This window comes from Chiloscyllium plagiosum, chromosome 43, assembly GCF_004010195.1.
Source record: "Chiloscyllium plagiosum isolate BGI_BamShark_2017 chromosome 43, ASM401019v2, whole genome shotgun sequence".
Classification (NCBI taxonomy): Eukaryota; Metazoa; Chordata; class Chondrichthyes; order Orectolobiformes; family Hemiscylliidae; genus Chiloscyllium; species Chiloscyllium plagiosum.
In genome coordinates, this window is record NC_057752.1 from 4565121 (window position 1) to 4584563 (window position 19443).

General features: G+C 43.4%; 1 protein-coding gene across 1 annotated transcript in view; it reads left to right on the forward strand.

Annotated features, from left to right (window-relative positions):
* The window catches only part of LOC122543259 (transmembrane protein 198-like), an 87923-nt gene that overhangs the window by 66314 nt on the left and 2166 nt on the right, over positions 1 to 19443 (forward strand). The window contains exons 2-4 of the mRNA XM_043681731.1: positions 9999 to 10231; positions 17794 to 18369; positions 19188 to 19336. Of these exons, the coding sequence (XP_043537666.1) occupies positions 9999 to 10231; positions 17794 to 18369; positions 19188 to 19336 (958 nt within the window). The remainder of the gene's footprint in view (positions 1 to 9998; positions 10232 to 17793; positions 18370 to 19187; positions 19337 to 19443) is intronic.

Here is a 19443-nt window from a genome sequence, read left to right on the forward strand (position 1 = left end):
ACCTATGCCCTCTAGTTCTGGACTCCCCGACCCCAGGGAAAAGACTTTGTCTATTTATCCTATCCATGCCCCTCATAATTTTGTAAACCTCTATAAGGTCACCCCTCAGCATCTGACCTCCAGGGAAAACAGCCCCAGCCTGTTCAGCCTCTCCCTATAGCTCAGATCCTCCAACCCTGGCAACCTCCTTGTAAATCTTTTCTGAACCCTTTCAAGTTTCACAACATCTTTCCGATAGGAAGGAGACCAGAATTGCATGCAATATTCCAACAGTGGCCTAACCATCTTGAACCTGTGTCCCCTAGTAACTGACCCCTCCACCCTGGGGACAAAGCCTCATACTTCCCACTCTATCCACACCTTTCACAATCTTATAAACTTCTATCAGGTCGCCCCTCAACCTCCTGCGTTCCAGTGAAAACAAACCCAGTCTATCCAACCTTTCTTCATCGCTAAAATCCCCCCCCATACCAGGCAACATCCTGGTAAACCTTTTCTGTCCCCTCTCCCAAAGCCTCCACATCCTCCTGGTAGTGCGGTGACCAGAACTGTACATGATATTCCAAGTGTGTCCTAACTAAAGTTCTATAAAGCTGCTATAGAACATAGAAAAGTACAGCACAGAACAGGCCCTTCAGCCCACGATGTTGTGCCGAGGATTAAGCCTAATCTAAAATAAAATAACCTAACTTACGTGTCCCTCAATTCACTGCTATCCATGTGCATGTCCAGCAGTCACTTAAATGTCCCCATTGACTCTGCTTTCACTACCACAGCTGGCAACACATTCCATGCATTCACAACTCTCTGCATAAAGAACCTTCCTCTGACAACTCCTCCATACCTTCCTCCTAACACCCCTCGTGCCAATCAGTCCTGCCCTGGGGAAAAGTCTCTGGCTATCGACTCTATCCATGCCTCTCATTATCTTGTAGACCTCGATTAGGTCTCCTCTCTTCGTCCTTCTCTCCAGAGAGAAAAGTCCAAGCTTAGTCAACCTCTCTTCGTAAGACAAACCCTCCAGTCCGGGCAGTTAAACCTTCTTTGCACCCTTTCCAAAGCCTCCGCATCTTTCCTACAATAGGGTGACCAGAACTGGACACAATATTCCAAGTGTGGTCTCACTAGGGTCTTGTAGAGCTGCAGCAAAACCTCGCGGCTCTTAAACTCAACCCCCCCTGTTAATGAAAGCCAAAGCACCACATGCTTTCTTAACAACCCTATCCACTTGGGTGGCAACTTTGAGGGATCTATGTACTTGAACACCCAGATACCTCTGTTCCTCCACACTGCCAAGAATCCTGTCTTTAATCCTATATTCAGCATTCGTGTTCGACCTTCCAAAATGCATCACCTCTCATTTACCCAGGTTGAACTCCACCTGCCATTTCTCAGCCCAGCTCTGCATCCTGCCTATGTTGTGCTGCAGCCTGCAATGGCCCTTGATACTATCAACGGCACCTCCAACCTTTGTGTCATCTGCAAATTTACTAACCCACCCCTCAATCAAGTCATTTATAAAAACTACAAAGAGCAGAGGCCTAAGAACAGATCTCTGCGGGACCCCAGTCAACACTGACCTCCAGGCAGAATACTTTCCATCTACAACCACTCTCTGCCTTCTGTCAGCTAACCAATTCTGAATCCAGATAGTCAAATCTCCTTGAATCCCACACCTCCTGACTTTATGAATAAGCCTACCATGGAACCTTATCAAATGCCTTGCTTAAGTCCATATATACCACATCCACTGCTTGACCTTCATCAACCTGTCTCATCACCTCCTCAAAGAACTCAATAAGATTTGTGAGGCATGACCTGCCCCTCACAAAGCCATGCTGACTGCTTTTCCAAAAAGTCATAAATCTTATCCCTCAGAATTCTTTCCAAAACCTTGCTGACCACAGACGTAAGACTGACTGGGATTGCCAGGGATTTCCCTATTCCCCTTTTTGAACAGAGGAACAACATTCGCCTCCCTCTAATCCTCTGGTACGACTCCCGTGGAGATTGAGGAAGCAAAGATCTTTGCCAGAGGCTTAGCAATCTCCTTTCTCGCTTCCCAGAGCAGCCTAGGGTAAATCTGCTCTGGCCCTGGGGACTTATCAATCTTAATGTTTTCCAAAATTTTCAGCACATCAACTTCATCAATTTCAATCTGTTCAAGCCTGTATCCCCGCTTCTCTAAGTTTTCATTTACAACAAAGCCCCTTTCCTTGGTGAAAACCGAAGCAAAAGACTCCTTTAGGGCTTCTCCTATCTGCTCAGACCGGACGCCCAAGTTCCCTCCGCTATCCCTGATCGGTCCCACCTTCTCCCTGATCATTCTCTTATTCCTCACGCATGAGTAAAATGCCTTTGAGTTCTCCCTAATCCTTCCTGCCAAACCTTTATTGTGTCCCCTCCTGGCTCTCCTCAGTCCATTTCTGAGCTCCTTTCTAGCAAGCCTGTAATCCTCTAAAGCTGTGCTAGATCCTTGCTTCCTCCACCTTCCGTAAGCTGCTTTCTTCCTTTTTATGAGAAGCTCCTCTGTTCTCGTCATCCAAGGCTCCTTAATCTTACCCCTTCTTGCCTGTCTCAGAGGAACAAATTCATGCATCATTTGCAACAACTGCTCCTTAAATAGTCTCCACATGTCTGCTGTGCCCTTACTGTGGGACAATTGCTCCCAATCCGTACTTCCCAACTCCTGTCTGATAGTGTCATAATTTCCTTTTCCTTAATTAAATATTTTCCCATACTGCTCCTCTCCCTCTCCATGGCTATGGTAAATGTGCGGCAGTTGTGGTCACTGTCACCACATAGCAATAACCCTGCTCCATCTGCACTTTACCAAAATCTGCCCGCCTATGAGTTCTTCAAACTCTCTACTGCTATTAGGCGGTCTGTAGAAAACCCCCAATGAGGTGGCTGCTCCCTTGCTGTTCCTAACTTCCACTCATACTGACTCAGTAGACAAACCTTCCTCAACACCCTCCATTTCTGTAGCTGTGATGCACTCTCTGATTAGCAATGCTACACCCTTCCTCTTTATTCACCCTCCCTGTTCTTTTTAAATGTCCTAAACTCTGGAACATCAAGCAACCATTCCTGCCCCTGTGAAACCGTCTCCGTTATGGCCACAACATCATAGTCCCAAGTACTGATCCATGCTCTAAGTTCATCACTCTTATTTCTGACACTTGTTGCATTAAGGAGGAGAAAGTGAGGGCTGCAGATGCTGGAGATCAGAGCTGAAAATGTGTTGCTGGAAAAGCGCAGCAGGTCAGGCAGCATCCAAGGAACAGGAGAATCGACGTTTCGGGCATAAGCCCTTCTTCAAGATTGCATTAAAGCAGACACAATTTAATTGATCCCTTCGTTCCATCACATGAAAAACCTCCCTGATAGATTCACTACATCCTGTCACTGCCCCATCTACAACTAACCCCCCCCCCCCCTCAGATTTATAGCTCTGGTTCCCACTCCCCTGCCAAACTAGTTTAAACTCTCCTGAACCACACGAGCAAATCTCCCACCCAGGACATTTGTGCCCCTCCAGTTCAGGTGCAACCCGTCCTTCATGTACAGGTCCCACCTTCCCCAGAAGGTATCCCAATGGTCTAGGTATCTGAAGCCCTTCCTCCTGCACCAGCCTCGCAGCCACATGTTAAGCTGCACTAGCTGCCTGTTCCTCATCTCACTATCTCGCGGCACTGGTAGCAAACCCGAGATCACTATTCTACTCGTCCTGCTCTTCAGCTTCCAACCTAACTCTCTGTAGTCACTTTTCAGATCCTCAATCTCTTTCCTGGCTATATCATTGGTGCCAATATGTACCACAATTTCTGGCTGCTCACCCTCCCCCTTCAGAATCTTGTAAACCCGATCGGTGACATCCCGGACCCTGGCACTGGGGAGACAACATACCTTCCAAGAGTCCCGTTCCTGACCATAAAATGTCCTGTCAATCCGTCTCACTATTGAGTCCCCTACCACTAGCGCTTTTCCATTCTCCCCCCTTCCCTTCTGAGCCACACTGGCAGGCTCAGTGCCAGAGATTCGCCCACTTAAAAAACAATCACTTACCCTTCTCAGCAGCCCTTGCTTCTCTCCGCCCTCTCTCCTCGCCACTCTGTAAAAAATGGAGGCCCGACTTACCTATAACTTGTTTATCCTTACACTCAATGCCCCTTCCAATGAAGGCAAGTGTGCCATAGGCCTTTTTTACTCCCTTATCTATCTGCACTGCCACCTTCAGTGATCTGTGGACCTGCACACCCAGATCTCTCTGCATATCAGTACTCCTAAGGGTTCTACTAATCACTGTATAATTTCTATCTGTACTTGATCTTCCAAAATGCATCACCTCACATTTGTCTGGATGCTAGCTGATTTAAAAATGCCACCTAAGAGGTAAATATTGGCCAGGAGAATTCCATTTCGTAGAATTATGTTAAAAATGCATTATGAATTATGTTCCACTTAGAGTGAAGGGTAAGGCTGGTAGGATTAGAGAACAGTGGATGAATAAAGATATTGAGGTTCTAGTCAAGAATAAAAAAAATTCTAGATAGAGACAACTGGGTTCAAATGAATCTCTTGAACAGTATAAAGAGTGCAGGGGCATTCTTAAGAGGGAGATGAGGAAGGCAAAGAGAGGATAGGAGGGAGCCTTGGCAAAAGAAGGTTAAGCATAATCCAAAGAGCTCCTACAAGTATATTAAAAACAAAAGAGTGACAACAGAGAGAGAGAGTAGGGCCCTTTAAAGATCAAAGAGGTTATCTCTGTGTTGAACCTCAGGAGATGGGAGAGGTATTAAATGAATATTTTGTGTCAGTTTTTACTGTGGAGAAAAAAATGGAGGTTTTCCATTTCCAACGCAGGGAAATAAATATAGATGTTTTGAAAACAGAAGTGCCAGAGGTCTTAGAAAATATAAAGGTGGATACATCTCCAGGAGCTGACCTAGTGTATTCCAGGTCATTGTGGGAAGTTATGAGAAATTGCTGGGCCTCTTGCAGAAATATTTGTATCATCTATAACCACAGGTGAGGTGCTGGCTGACTGGAGAGAGGCTCATGTACCTTTGCTTAAGAAGGGATGGAAGGAGAAGCCTGGGAACTGTAGACCTGTGACTCTGACCTCAGTGGTGGGTAAGCTGTTGGAAGCGATTCTGAAAGATAGGAATTATATGCAATTGGAGAGGTAAGGAATGATTAGGGTTGGTCAGCATGGTTTTGTGTGAGGGAAACCGTGTCTCACAAACTTGATTAAGTTTTTTGAGGAAGTAACCAAGAGATTGATGAGGGCAGAGCGGTAGACATTGTTTACTTGGACTTTAGTAAAGCCTTTGACAAGGTTCCACATGCTAGACTAATTTGTAAAGTTAGATCCCATGGGATTCAGGGTGAGCTTGCCAATTGGATACAAAATTGACTTCACAACAAGAGACAGAGGGTAGTGGTGGAGGGTTGTCTTTCAGACTGGAGGCCTGTGACCACAGGGATGGGTACTAGGTTCATTTTTATTTGTCATTTATATAAACGATTTAGATGAGAATATAGGAGGCATGGTTAGTAAGTTTGTAGATGGCACCAAAATTGGTGGCATAGTGGACAGTGAAGAAGGTTATCTAAGATTACAAACAGATCTTGATCAATTGGGTCAAAGGGCTGAGGGGTGGCAGATGGAGTTTAATTTGGATAAATGCAAGGTATTGCATTTTGGTAAAACAAACAATGGCAGGACTTATACAATTAATGGTAGGGCCCTGGGTAGTGTTGCACAATAGAGAGGTCTAGGGTTCAGTTACATAATTCTTTGAAGTTTGCATTGTATATAGACAGGGTGGTTAAGAAGGTGTTTAGCACATTTGCATTCATTGCTCAGACCTTTGAGTACAGGAATTGGGATGTTATGTTGACATTGTACAGGATATTAGTGAGGCCTCTTCTGGAATATTGTGTCCAGTTCTGGTCGCCCTGTTATAGGAAGGATATTATTAACCTGGAGAGGGTTCACAAGAGATTTACCAGGATGTTGCTAGGACTGGAGTGTTTGGGTTATAAGGAGGAGCTGGATAGGCTGGGACTTTTTTCATTGGAGGGTAGGAGGTTGAGAGGTGACCTTATAGAGGTTTATAAAATCATGAGGGGTATAGATAAGGTGAATTTCAGATGTCTTTTTCCTGGGGTGGTAGATTTCAAGACAAGGGTGCATAATTTTAAGGTGAGAGGAGAAAGATTTAAAAAAGACACGAGGGGCAGTTTTTTCACACGTAGACCTTCCAGAGAAAGTGGTGGAATTGGGTATAGTTACAATGTTTAAAAGACACTTAGATCCATACAAGAATAAGAAATGTTTGGAAGGATATGGGTCAGGAGCAGGCAAGTGGGACTAGTTTAGTTTGAGATTATGGTTGGCATGGACTGGTTGGGCCGAAGGGTCTGTTTCTGTGCTGTATGACTACGATTCTGCTCAATGTGTTGCAGGGCCTTATGCTCCATCTTGGTTTATTATTTTGTTTGAAAGACAGCACCTCCAACAGTGCAGCACTTCCTCAATGCTGAACTGAAGAGTCAGTCTGAATTCTATGCTCATGCCCCTGGAGTGGAGAATGATGCCACATACCTCTTACTAAGCAGTGAGTCAAGGCTGATTGCTTCACTGCAACGTCATGATGAAATTTCAACCCCATGAAGTTGTGGACAGGTTTCATCTATGGTACAGTGCAATTAGTAGACTGTCTCTGAACAAGCAGTTCATTGGTATCAAACAGACAACAAGAACTGTCAGAGAGGCAGTACTATCTTTTACAACACGAAGGACAGTGGAATAAAGTTCCCTATTAAAAACTAATTTCAAATTAAGCTTTGCTTCAGAAAGTGCTGATTTTGAGCACATGGTATTTGAGTAGGACCTAGATTGAAGTTGAATCCAGCATGTTTATAGATAAGAATATTAAGCTATTAATTTAAATAAAGTAAATTATGTCAACATGTGAGCGCCAGAAGGAACATTATCCCTATTTGGTACAGTCACTGTCACAGAAAAAAATCCCTATGCAATTAAGTTTCCCTTCTGTGTGTAAACTTGTTTTTTTCACATGACTCGGTCGATATTTACTGTTGACAAATATATTAAAATTTTCTGAATTGGGGTCAGATAGGGGTTGTTGGAAGAGTAGAATAGGCTTGCATTTATATTGTACCTTAACCTAATTCCAGGCTGCCAAAGACCTTTACAAGCGTTACCTTAAAAATGTAGCCAATTCTTTAGTTATGTAATTTAAAAAGTACATCTTAGTATATTTCTACTGTTATAGGACATCGGTGAGGCGACTTTTAGAATATTGTGTGCAGTTCTGGTCTCCCTGCTATAGGATGTTGTGAAACTTGAAAGGGTTCAGAAAAGATGTACAAGGATGTTGCCAGGGTTGGAGAATTTGAGCTATAGGGAGAGGCTGAACAGGCTGTGGCTGTTATCCCTGGACTGTCGGAGGAGTGGGGGGAATTGACCTTATAGAGGTTTATAAAATCATGAGGGGCATGGATAGGATAAATAGACAAAGTCTTTTCCCTGGGGTGCGGGAGCCCAGAACTAGAGGGGATAGGTTTAGGCTGAGAGGAGAAAAATTTTAAAGGGACCTAAGGGGCAACTTTTTCATGCAGAAGGTGGTGCATGTATGGAATGAGCTGCCAGAAGAAGTGGTGGAGGCTGGTACAATTACAACATTTAAAAGGCATCTGGATGGGTATATGAATAGCAAGGGGTTTTGAGGGATATGGGCCAAATACTGGCAAATGGGACTAGATTAAGTTGAGATATCTGGTCAGCATGGACGAGTCGGACCGAAGGATCTGTTTCTGTGCTATGCAACTCTGACTCTATACAGGAGCTATCTGAGATTTTCGGCAAGATGTGATGCCTGTTTGCATTGCTTTGAACACCATAACATTTGGAAATTCTTAAGACACAGAGAGAGAAATCTTCTTGTCTTATAGGAGGTGAGAAGAAGGACAGGTGGGGGAATCTAATTGGGTGAAAATTCAGAATCCTGACAGCCGGATGAACCCTTGCAATTAAGTTCTCTGAGTACTGAAAGCACATTGACCTTCCCAATTGCAAGAGTCAGGAATCTATTTGCATGCTTTCGCATTTTGCAAAAGGCCAGCTCGTTGGAACTAAGTTCCCCTTCCCAATTGAGTTCTTCTCAATTGAGAAATACATGTCGAGAGTGTGGTGCTGGAAAAGCACAGCAGGTCAAGCAGCATCCAAGGAGCAGGAGAATCGACGTTTTGGCATAAACCCTTCATCAGGAAACAAGACTTATGCCCGAAACGTCGATTCTCCTGCTCCTTGGATGCTGCCTGACCTCCTGTGCTTTTCCAGCACCACACTCTCGACTCTGATCTCCAGCATCTGCACTCCTCACTTTCTGCTTAGAAATACTTGTGTTCAATACCCAATTGTATACAAGAGGCATGCACCTGATGAGGCACACTTCTTTCCTGGACTTCAAAGTAAGTGCCTGTTGCTTTGACCTTCTAGTGAAATGTTTTTACAGCGATATTTGTGATGGTGTCAGTGCTTCAAATGAAGTAAAGGTGGCACAAGGGATGGAAGATCATTGGAAGGAGAAGCACTGTCTTGGAACTGGTAGAACGTTGGCAGCAAGAGGTGGTTGCAAGCCATTCCCATGCACCTATTCAGAACAACACTTGCCAACACTAACAGGTGATCAGTCTGTGTGGCATCCCTCCACACTGGCACAATTAGACTGATGACCCTGTAATGCTACTTTGCAGTGAATAGATGGTGCCATTTCCCCTTGCACACATCCTTTCAGTATTGCAGCCAGCTTCTTTTGTAGTGGGGAGAAAGTGAGGACTGCAGTTGCTGGAGGTCAGAATTGAGAGGGTGGTGCTGGAAAAGGAGCAGGATGATGAACGTTTCAGGCATAAGTCAGCCACTGGCACCAACCTGTGATCGCTGCTTTGCTTTGACAGTTTCTCACCCCTGAGCAATCTCTTATTTATCTTGGATGGCTTGGCAGAGAATTGGTAGTGAGGCATTGCTGAACAATAAGGCCACGTTCTGTCTTGTCTGAGACATCTTGAAGGGATTGACCAACTCGATGGTGAGTGAACTTTCTGGCTTGTAGTGTAGCCTTTAAATATGATGCCTGGACCTTGGAAAAACCTTCTGTCCTCTGCGTACCCCATTATATTTCTTGTTCCACTCGTACAAAAAATGCAAACGTTGATGTGATGAGCTGAACACCTCAAAATCACATGGGAAAACATGGCCCACCCCTGAGACAAGTGACTCCAATTTCCACACTTGAATTAAGACTGCAGAATGAAAGATTCCATCTGTGATGCCAGGGAGTTTTTTTTTACATTATTGCAAAACCTTTTACAGGTCATCCGTTAGCAGATAGATATTTTGTTCCTGTATTAAAGGTAAAGATGCCCTAGTCCCGGAGAAGCTTCTGTTCTCTCATTAGATGGAGATGACTGGTGGCAGTTTAACCTGAGGGTCACCATGCCTTATGCAAAGGGAGACGTTGAGAAGGACAGTCCTTTGTGGTAACCTTAGCCAGTGCAGGAATTTTACCCACACTGTTGGCATCACTCTGCTTCACAAACCAGCTGTTCAACCAACTGAGCTAACTGATCTCCAAAACCATAGTGATACAATTATAAAGAACCAATCATTCAAATCCAAATTAGGTTACATTTGTGTAATGCAGTAATCAACATGAGATAATTCAGTTGGGTCTGTGGATTTTCCCTGTGGTTAGATATACTTCATATGCTCCATTGTGTTTCTATTGCTGTCCAATGTTGTGAAAGCACTGAACAAAGTTCATTTGGCTCCATTCTGACTCTCCATGGAAAAATGGAATGGCCCATAGTTTAATAAAAAATTAATCCTGTTTAATTTCAGTTTTACATGCTTCTGCAGTTTTTTTTTTGTCTCATTTCGTTTATTTTGAGTCTTTCTCTTGCAGAATTCGCAGCGCCTTGATTAGATGGCCAGACCCACTTAACATTCCCTACTCCTTCCCTTGTCGACCTCAGACAGCTATGACCTCTACACTGTTGGACTTTAACCTCATGGACACAGGCCAGGAGGACATTATTGTGAACCGCTGTGACCTGGACGTGAAAGGAAAATATCAACTCATTCCATCTATTATCTATGCCATGTGTTGCCTTTTTGGAGTCATCTACTGCTTCTTTGGTGAGTGAGGTATTGACCAATGTGTGTGAAACACCAAACTTGAAAGTGGAATCCAGGATAGTGAATAAGACGTTTGATATGCTTGCCTTTATAGTTCAGTGCATTGAGTATAGGAGTTGGGATGTCATGTTGTGGCCGTACAGGACATTGGTTAGGCCACTTTTGGAATACTGCGTTCGATTCTGGTCTCTTCGTTATAGGAAAAATGTTGTGAAACTTGAAAGGGTTCAGAAAAGACTTACAAAGATATTGCCAGGGTTTGAACTATAAGGATAGGCTGAATAGACCAGGGCTATTTTCCCTGGGGTGGGGAGTCCAGAATTAGAAGGCATAGGTTTAGGGTGAGAGGGGAAAAATATAAAAGGGACCTAAGGGGCAATTTTTTCACAGAGGGTGGTATGTGTATGGAATGAGCTGCCAGAAGAAGTGGTGGAGGTGGGTATTATTACAACATTTAAAAGGCATCTGGATGGGTATATGAATAGGAAGGGTTTAGAGGGATATGGCCAAATGCTAGTAGATGAGACTAGATTAATTTAGGATATCTAGTCAGCATGGATGAGGGTTTGTTTCCATGCTGTACAACTCTGACTGTAAAAGTGGGTGGATGAGTGTGGGGGGAGGTAATGGCACATTTGAAAGTAGATTTGTCCACTTACAGCATAGTTCTTGTGTTTCTATTGCTGTCCAAAGTCTATTGCTGGGTCTGTTCTACCTGGGCCAGGCAACAATTGTTGGGTATCTGAAAGCTAAAAAGGTGAGGATAAGAGAGCCGCAGTCACACCATCTGCAGCTTACTTCATGTCATGTAGTCCTATTAAAAGTGAAATGGAAAGTAATACCTTTCTATGGAAACACTGCATCTCTCCTCCTTGACAAATCCCTACAGCGCCACATCTAGGAGTCCTCTCTCTTACCTGTCACTCCATCTTCTGTGCTTTTGCTTCTTCTCTTCAAGCCTTCCACAGTCTGTAGCAACGTAAGCATGAATGAGTGGAGCTCCCCTTTAAGAAACTCCCTTTCAGAGATGCAGGCTAGTTGCCATTCAAGTGGCTGGAGCTCCCCTTCAGCATGAAGTCACCAGCGTACTTTGCAATGAGCTGCACATTGACACAATTTAGACGAGGAATACAAAATTTACATTCTGTCTTCCTCAATGGAACCATGCATGGACACACCTGAAAACATGCTTTGATGAATTTTCCCCTTCCCTCTCTCACTGCCCCAGCCCAAGCTCATTTTTATTTGCACTCATTTTGCCCATTGTTATGATTTGACTTTTCAATTGCCTGAGGTTTTGTCTAATCTCACTGGCCCCCCCCAAGTTGCTTGTTTTTAAGAATGAGCTGTTGCCTCCAGCAAATGCTGGAGGTGGTTGGATAAGGGAGTTAGGAAGGGAAGGGAAAAAGGTGCTCCATTGCCTTTGCTTTGTCGACTGTTTTCAGCCTCGAGGACTTGACTCTTGTTCTGCTACAAGAGAAGAAGCTAGTCAGGTAGCATGGCGGCTCAGTGGTCAGCATTGCTGTCTCACAGCACCAGGGACCTGGATTCAATTCCACCTTCGGGGTCACTGTGTGGAGTTTGCACATTCTCCCCGTGTCTGTGTGGGTTTCCTCCGGCTGCTCCGGTTTCCTCCCACAGTCCAAAGATATGCAGGTTAAGGTGGATTGGCCATGCTAAAACTCCCCGTAATATCTGGGGATGTGTAGACTAGGTGCATTAGCCATGGGAAATGTGAGGTTGCAGGTATGGAGTGGGAGTCTGGGTCCATGTGGGATGCTCTTTGGAAGGTGCAGAGTTGATGGACTGAATGGCCGGCTTCCACACTGTACGGATTCTATTTGGTGAGTATCTGGTAAGTAATTAAGATTTATAAGTACAGAAAGCTGGAAAATTTTCCTAAATTCTTTGTTTAGAGTGCTGTCTGAACTCTACACTCAGTTCTATCTCTCTATATCACTGGCATTCCTTGGTTTCAGTATGTCAACCTCATTTGCTCTATAAAGGCACCAGTTATACTAACTGGTGATCACAATGAAAGGTTTTATTGGATTATATTCCACCCATTTCTACTTCAAAAAAAAAGAATGTTTGAAGTTTTATCTGGTCATTATAATCTGCCTTTTGATTTTGTTTGAAGTTCCATGGAGCTAAAAAGGAATGTCAAAGGTATTGCAGATGTGTTTCTCCTTCTTTTATTCCATTCAGTCAGTTGCTCTCTGCTTACCTGTACTCTTGATCTTTCTTGAGTTAATCAGCCTCATCTTAGAATGCTGCTCATATTGAGCACAAAACTTAGGCTGACACTAAACTCTCACTGCTTACAGCAAGTGCATTTGTGTGAATCTGACTGACGGTATAACACATTCACAATCTGTGTTCCAAACTGAGTTCCAACAATCTCAGGGCATACTCCTGATACGCATGCAGCAACAATAGAAAAACAGGAGACACTGGGCACTGGGAGGAGCAGCATAGAAACACTAAACATTGGGCACTGAGAGTAGCTATAAAAATGCTAGACTCCAGTCACTGGCAATTGACTATAAAAATACTAAAACTCTGGGCATTGATGGGAAACCATAAGAGTACTGAAACTAATGCTGGCATCATCTAAAACCAGATTATCTGGTCATTGCTATTTATGGGATCTTGGCTGTCAGGTTCCTGGAACTATAATAATGGCAGCTTTTCAAATGCACTTTGTTTGCTATAGAGAGCTTTGGGATGTCCTTATGTCATCAAAAACACTATATAAATTCATTTATTATTAATTCTGAAGGGTCACTGGACCTGAAATGTTAACTTAGCTTTCTCTCCACAGATGCAAACAAACATTCTGAGTTTTTCCAGAAATTTCTGTTTTGTTTCTTTATTATTAGTGCCTTTACTGTGCTTTAATGGGGAAGCATAACATAACTTTAGCCCAGGGATGCTTGAGAGGCTAGAATGCTGTCAGTGTGGATCTCTTCAATATGTGCCTTTTCATATCACCTTGTGATATCTGACACAGAAATGGGCTTCAATTGCAGTTAATCGGGTTGTTGACATTTACAGTGAGAAAACCTGATGTTAAATCCTCAAGCATTTGCCTCTAAATTAGGACAATCACAGGCTTACTCAATAAGCACTTGCATATCTGAAAGGGAATTTTCTATTCCACTATTTTTAAGCAACTTTCGGGAGAGAAATTTAATGATATAACAAATCATCTGATAGCCTCCATTTTGAAAATTACAAAATGGCTGTCGGGTTAAACCTCTTGCAGGAACCTTTGATGCTGGAATTTATTGAACTGGCCAGGTCTGTGATGGATTAAACATTCAGATTACTTAATGAAACTGAGAAGGCAGCAAAAGAATGAGCTGGCGTAAGCCAACTTAATTGGATCCTTCCCATCCAAATAGAGGGAGTTCATATAGTCTTCTCAGATTCCGGACCAAGCTTAAGGCTGCACAGCCCTGTTTGTTAAGTGCCTGATGTGTACAGATCTGGATCAAATCTGTTGGGATTAGTAACAGGTGCTATTGCTGCCAGTTAATACGAATGCAATTGAGAAAAGAAAAAGAATGCGGAACCTAAACGTGGATAATTTTCAACCACTTCAACATACACAGCTGCAGAGCAATCTGATGTGCCAGCATTATCGACAAACAAAAATGTTGGACCCATTTTCCTTTTGCCATTTTGGAGGAAAAGCTGCGAGCTTCATTCTGCTCTTGGCTCTTTACACGACTTCTGCGTGTGTCTCTGAGTTGTTTACTGTATATTCCAGGCTGCCTGTCAGTGATTATTATAGATGTGCCAGTGATTCATTACACAAGCTAGTGTAGTGACTGGAGAATTTTATGACATGCAGTCAATGTGAGACACTGTCAGATTTTAACTGAGGAAACTAGGTGAAAGGTTGCAGCTTACTTTGTGATATCACCATGGTTGAACAATGCAGATGTGAAGCTGGAGTAAATTAAGTCAGAGTTTGAAGCCAAATGTGGCTTAAGGCTGCTGCCCAAGTTAAAAAAAAAACATTCTGGTGATGCAGTCAACAAACACACCATGGCTCTCGACCCTTTACCACGACCCTGCTTTAAATATTCTGCCATATGACCAATTAATATGGAAATGAGGGACCATTTTAAAGAAAAGGTAAAATGATTTCCACGTTACTGGATTATGGGTTTTGTTTGTCCGGTGTGATTCCTCTATTGCCTCTGTGCTGCTGTCTTGTGGTTCACCTGCTCAGTTACCTACAAATGCACAGTGGTACCCCCTGCCAATAGGCTTCGTTACTAAAGTCAATTTGCAGCAAAGTCTTTGTAACAGTGCGTCTTATTCTTAAAGGAGAATGCTGTGATTGTGAAGTTAGAGATTACTTTGGAAATATGTGGTCAATAAAATATCTGTTCTCTTAAAGCACTATCCCAGTCGGTTAGACAGCAGGTCCAATGGAGTGTTGAAAGAGGCATCTGTTTCTGTCTTTGAAAGTGTTGCTGTGTCCAAAATCTGTTCCCATCATTTATTCCAGAACTCGATGTTTGAACCCATCCAACCAGACCTCTGCCCCTGTGACAGTACTGAAACAGTTATTATCACAGTCCCCAGTGACATAGGAACAGGAGTAGGCCATTCAGCCCCTTGAGTCTGTGCCATCGTTCACTGAGATCATGGCTGATCTGTGGCCTAACTCCATATACCTGCCTTTGGCCCATATCCCTTGATACCTTTGCTTAACAAATATTTATCTAACTCAGATTTAAAATTAACAAATGATCCAGGTTCACTGCCATTTGTGGAAGAGCTTTCCAAATATCTACCACCATGTGTATAGAAGTACTTCTTAATATCTCTCCTGAACTGTCTGGCCCTAATTCTCAGACTATACCCCATGGTTCTAGAAACCCAACCAGTGGAAATAGTTTATCTTAATTTACCCTGTCAATATCTTAAAGACTTCGATCAGATCACCCCTTAACCTTCTAAACTCGAGAGAAAACAGCCCTAATTTGTATTATCTGTCCTCATTACATAACCTTTGAAATCCAGGTATCATTCTTGTAAACCTATGTTGTACTCCCTCCGAGGCCAATAAAGCCTTCCTAAGGTGTGGTGCCTGGATCTGCTCTCAGTAGTCTAAGTGGGCTCTAACCAGGGTTTTGTATATCTGCTGCATAATGTACTCCAGACCTCTTGATATAAAGGCCAGCATTCCATTAGCTTTCTGGATTATTTTCTGTACTTGTTTGTGGCATTTCAAAGAGTTACGCATCTGACCCCCAAGACTCTTTGGACAGCCACTGTATTTAACTTCATACCATCAAGAATGTGTCCTGATCTCTCCTTTGTTGGTCCACATTGTGTGTGCTTGGGACAAAGGTAAACTTTCCCTCCTTGATCTATCTGCAACTGTTGTCATGGTGACTATACCATCCTCCTCCAACAACTCTCCATTGTTGTCCAGCTGTTGGTGGGATCTGCTCTCTCCTGGTTCCATTCTTATCTCTCCCATCTTAGCCAAAGACTCCTTACCTCTGTCATCTCCTACAAACCTTTGAGATATCTATGGTCACTTAATTCTGGCCTCTTGAGCATTCCCCCATCATATTAGGGGACTCGACAGGGGAGATGTGGAGAGGTTGTTTCCCCATGTGTGGGAGTGCCTCTGACCAAAGGGCATCACCTCAGAATAAGGGGTCACCCATTTAAGACAGAGGTGAGAAAGGATGTTTTCTGAGGGGAGTGAATCTGTGGAATGCTTTCCCACAGAGGGCTGTCGAAGCTGGCTCATTCAGTATATTCAAGGCTGAGACAGACAGATTTTTAATCAGGAAAGAAATCAAGGATTATGGGGGAAAGGCAAGAAATTCTTATCACTCTGACAAGTTTCTGATCGTCTCTCCCAATTTTCCTTTCCTATCTGATTTCTGTACACTTAACTGTAAAGTGCATCCAGTTAGTCTGTGTGTTCGAGGTCTTATGTAAGTGCAAGTTGTTACAGATCAATTTGTCTTAAATCTCGAAAGATTCCAAACTATCAAAGAAACCTTGCAGGCCAGCGATGAGTTGTTGCCCCAAACTGAACCACAGTTGGTCAATCTGAAAGAAAACAAAAAAACCATTGGAACACTTCAGCAGGTCAGTCATCGTCTGTGGGGAAAGAAATAGAATAATGGTTCAGTTCGGTGACTATCCTCAGAGCTTCTGTTGGGCAAAGTGACATCTTTAAAAGACCTGTTTATCAACGTTTGTTTGTCACTTATATAAATGATTTGGATGAGAATTTAGGAGGCATGGTAAGTAATTTTGTGGATGACACCAAGATTGGCGGTATGGTGGACAGTGAAGGTTATTTAAGGTTACAAAGAGATCTTGATCAATTGGATCACTGGGCTGAGAAGTGGCAGGTGGAGTTTAATTTGGATAAATGCGAGGTATTGCATTATGGTAAAACAAAAAAAGGGCAGGACTTATATCATTAAAGTTAGGCCCCTGGGTAGTGTTGCAGAACAAAGAGACCTAGGGATTCAGGTATATAATTCTTTGAAGCTTGAGTCACAGGTAGACGGCGTGGTCAAGAAGGTGTTTAGCACGGACGCCTTCATTGCTCATTTTGAGTGAAGGAGTTGGGACGTGTTGTTGAGGTTGTACAGGACATTGGTGAGGCTTCTTCTGGAATACTGTGTCCAGTTCTGGTCGCCCTGTTATAGGAAGGATATTATTAACCTGGAGAGGGTTCAGAAAAGATTTACCAGGATGTTGCCTCGAACGGAGGTTTTGAGTTATTAAAATAGGCTGGATCGGCTGAGGCGTTTCTCGTGGAACATAGGAGGTTGAGGGTGACCTTATAAGGGTTTATAAAATCATGAGAGGTATAGATAAGATGAATAGCTAGGGTCTTTACTCGAGGGTGGGGGATTTCAAAAGTAGAGGGCATATTTTTAAGGTGTGAGGAGAAAGATTTAAAAAGGACACGAGGGGCAACCTTTTTTTTTTACGCCGTATGGTTCGTGTGTGGAATGCACTTCCAGAGGAAGTGGGGGATTTCAAAAGTAGGGGGCATATTTTTAAGGTGTGAGGAGAAAGATTTAAAAAGGACACGAGGGGCAACCTTTTTTTTTACGCCGTATGGTTCGTGTGTGGAATGCACTTCCAGAGGAAGTGGTGGATGTGAGTACAGTTACATCATTTAAAAGACATTTGGATAAGGACATGAATTGGAAAGGTATGGGTCAAATGCAGGCAAGTGTGACCAGTTTGGTTTGGGAACATGGTCGACATGGACTAGTTGGACCATAGGATCTGTTTCCATGCTGTATGACTCCATGATTTAACGTGCCTCAGGGTAGTGATTAAATAATTAACAAAATCTCCATCATTGTGTGGAGCTCAGAATTGGTTTTAGCAGCAATTTCTCTGCTTCATAATGTTGTTTAGGGATAGGGATTCCTGTTGTCTGTTCATTACTAAGAGTGGCATGAACCTGTAATTTAACATCAGGTTGCCTGACTGTCATTGCTTTAGTGTGGTAAAAGTGATTAATGTTACCTTTTCAAACTTTGTTGCAGGTTATCGCTGTTTCAAGGCTGTCATGTTCCTCTGTGGGCTGATGTTTGGCTCCATCATCATTTTCCTACTGTGTTACAAGGAGCGGGTTCTGGACATTCAGCTGAGTGTGGAGGCCAGTGCTGGTATTGGTCTTGGCATCGGAATCCTGTGCGGACTGGTCACCATGCTTGTCCGTAGTGTTGGGCTCTTCATGATTGGCCTCGTCCTTGGCCTGCTAGTAGCAACTGTCACCCTCATTGTGATGGAGCAGTTCTACCACCCGCATACCATCTGGGTGCCAGTGGGCCTTCTCATTGGTGTCGGCATGCTGTTTGCTGTCTTAACTTTACAGTGGCAAAAGCTCTTCACCATTATCTCCACTGCAGTTTTTGGTGGCGCCATCATTACACTGACTGTGGACTACTTCATCGAGCTGTTTTCGTTGGCAATATATGTCTATGAGAGGCTCAAGATTGCTCCTTCATTGCCCATTTGTTGGTACAGTTGGGTGATCCTTGCCATCTGGCCAGTGCTGAGTATACTGGGCATTCTGGTCCAATGGAAGCTGACAGCTGAAGGCTATTCACACACTGAAGGTAAGGCCAGCTCAAAACTGGTAGGAAAGGATTTTCTACTTCTCTACCCTCTAACCAAATAGACTGCCATGAGGATACTGTTGGAGTGATGTGACAGTGAGTGTCGATGGATAATTATTGTCTAACACAGCCTGAGCTTGCTGTCATTTAGTGCATGCACGCATACACTTTATGGCAAAGGTCACTGGGCAGTGATTGGGTTAGAAACCTTAATGATTATCCCACTCACCCCTCCCCACCACCACATGTCCCTTCCTGTGATCAGGGTAGGGTGGTCTGAGACCAATTCTATTGTTCCCAGCGCTCCTCTACTTAATTCAAGCCAGACCTGGGATCAAGCATGGTACGTTGCTAGTTTGTGTGATATGGAACACACTGGATGATGATTTTAGCAACTGATTCTCACAATCAGTGCTTCAGCGTAGATATATTATGGGATTCAAAGGACTCATTAAATTGTCCTCTCCAGTTCATGTTACATTGATGCTGATCATGAGTATTTTGACTGGGAAAACCTTTTGGGACCAGGTAGAGAGAGCTGACTGGTGTTGCTCTGGGTTCAATTGTTCTACTCGTTGTTTGATGACCAGGTTCTTGCCAAAGCACATTGTTGGGTCCAATCTTCTTCTGGCCATGCTGATTTACTGTTGACTCCACTGAGAAAAGCAAATGAGAATGACAGAAGTATGACTTGGCTCAATTGTCCTATTCTTGAGTAAAGATGGAGCCATCTTGTAGAGGGTAGGTCAAGACAAGGAGAGGGAATTAGAGCTATTAAAATAAATTCTATTGCCACTAATGCTTTCTTCTTCCTGTAGTCATTATCAGTAAACGACAAAAACGAGTGCAGTTGATGAGAATACGACAGCAAGAAGCAAAGAAACGACAAAGGGCGTCTCAGGCGGAGGGCACATATCGCAGGAAGCCATACCCAGTCAAACGGTACACCGGAGACATCCTTTCACCGGTAAAGTATTCAAAGTCAAACTCTTGTCCTTGGGATATTAGAATGATAAGGGAGAACAGAAAACCTCTGATCTTAGCTTAACAGGGAGCAGAAGAATAAAAATGCTA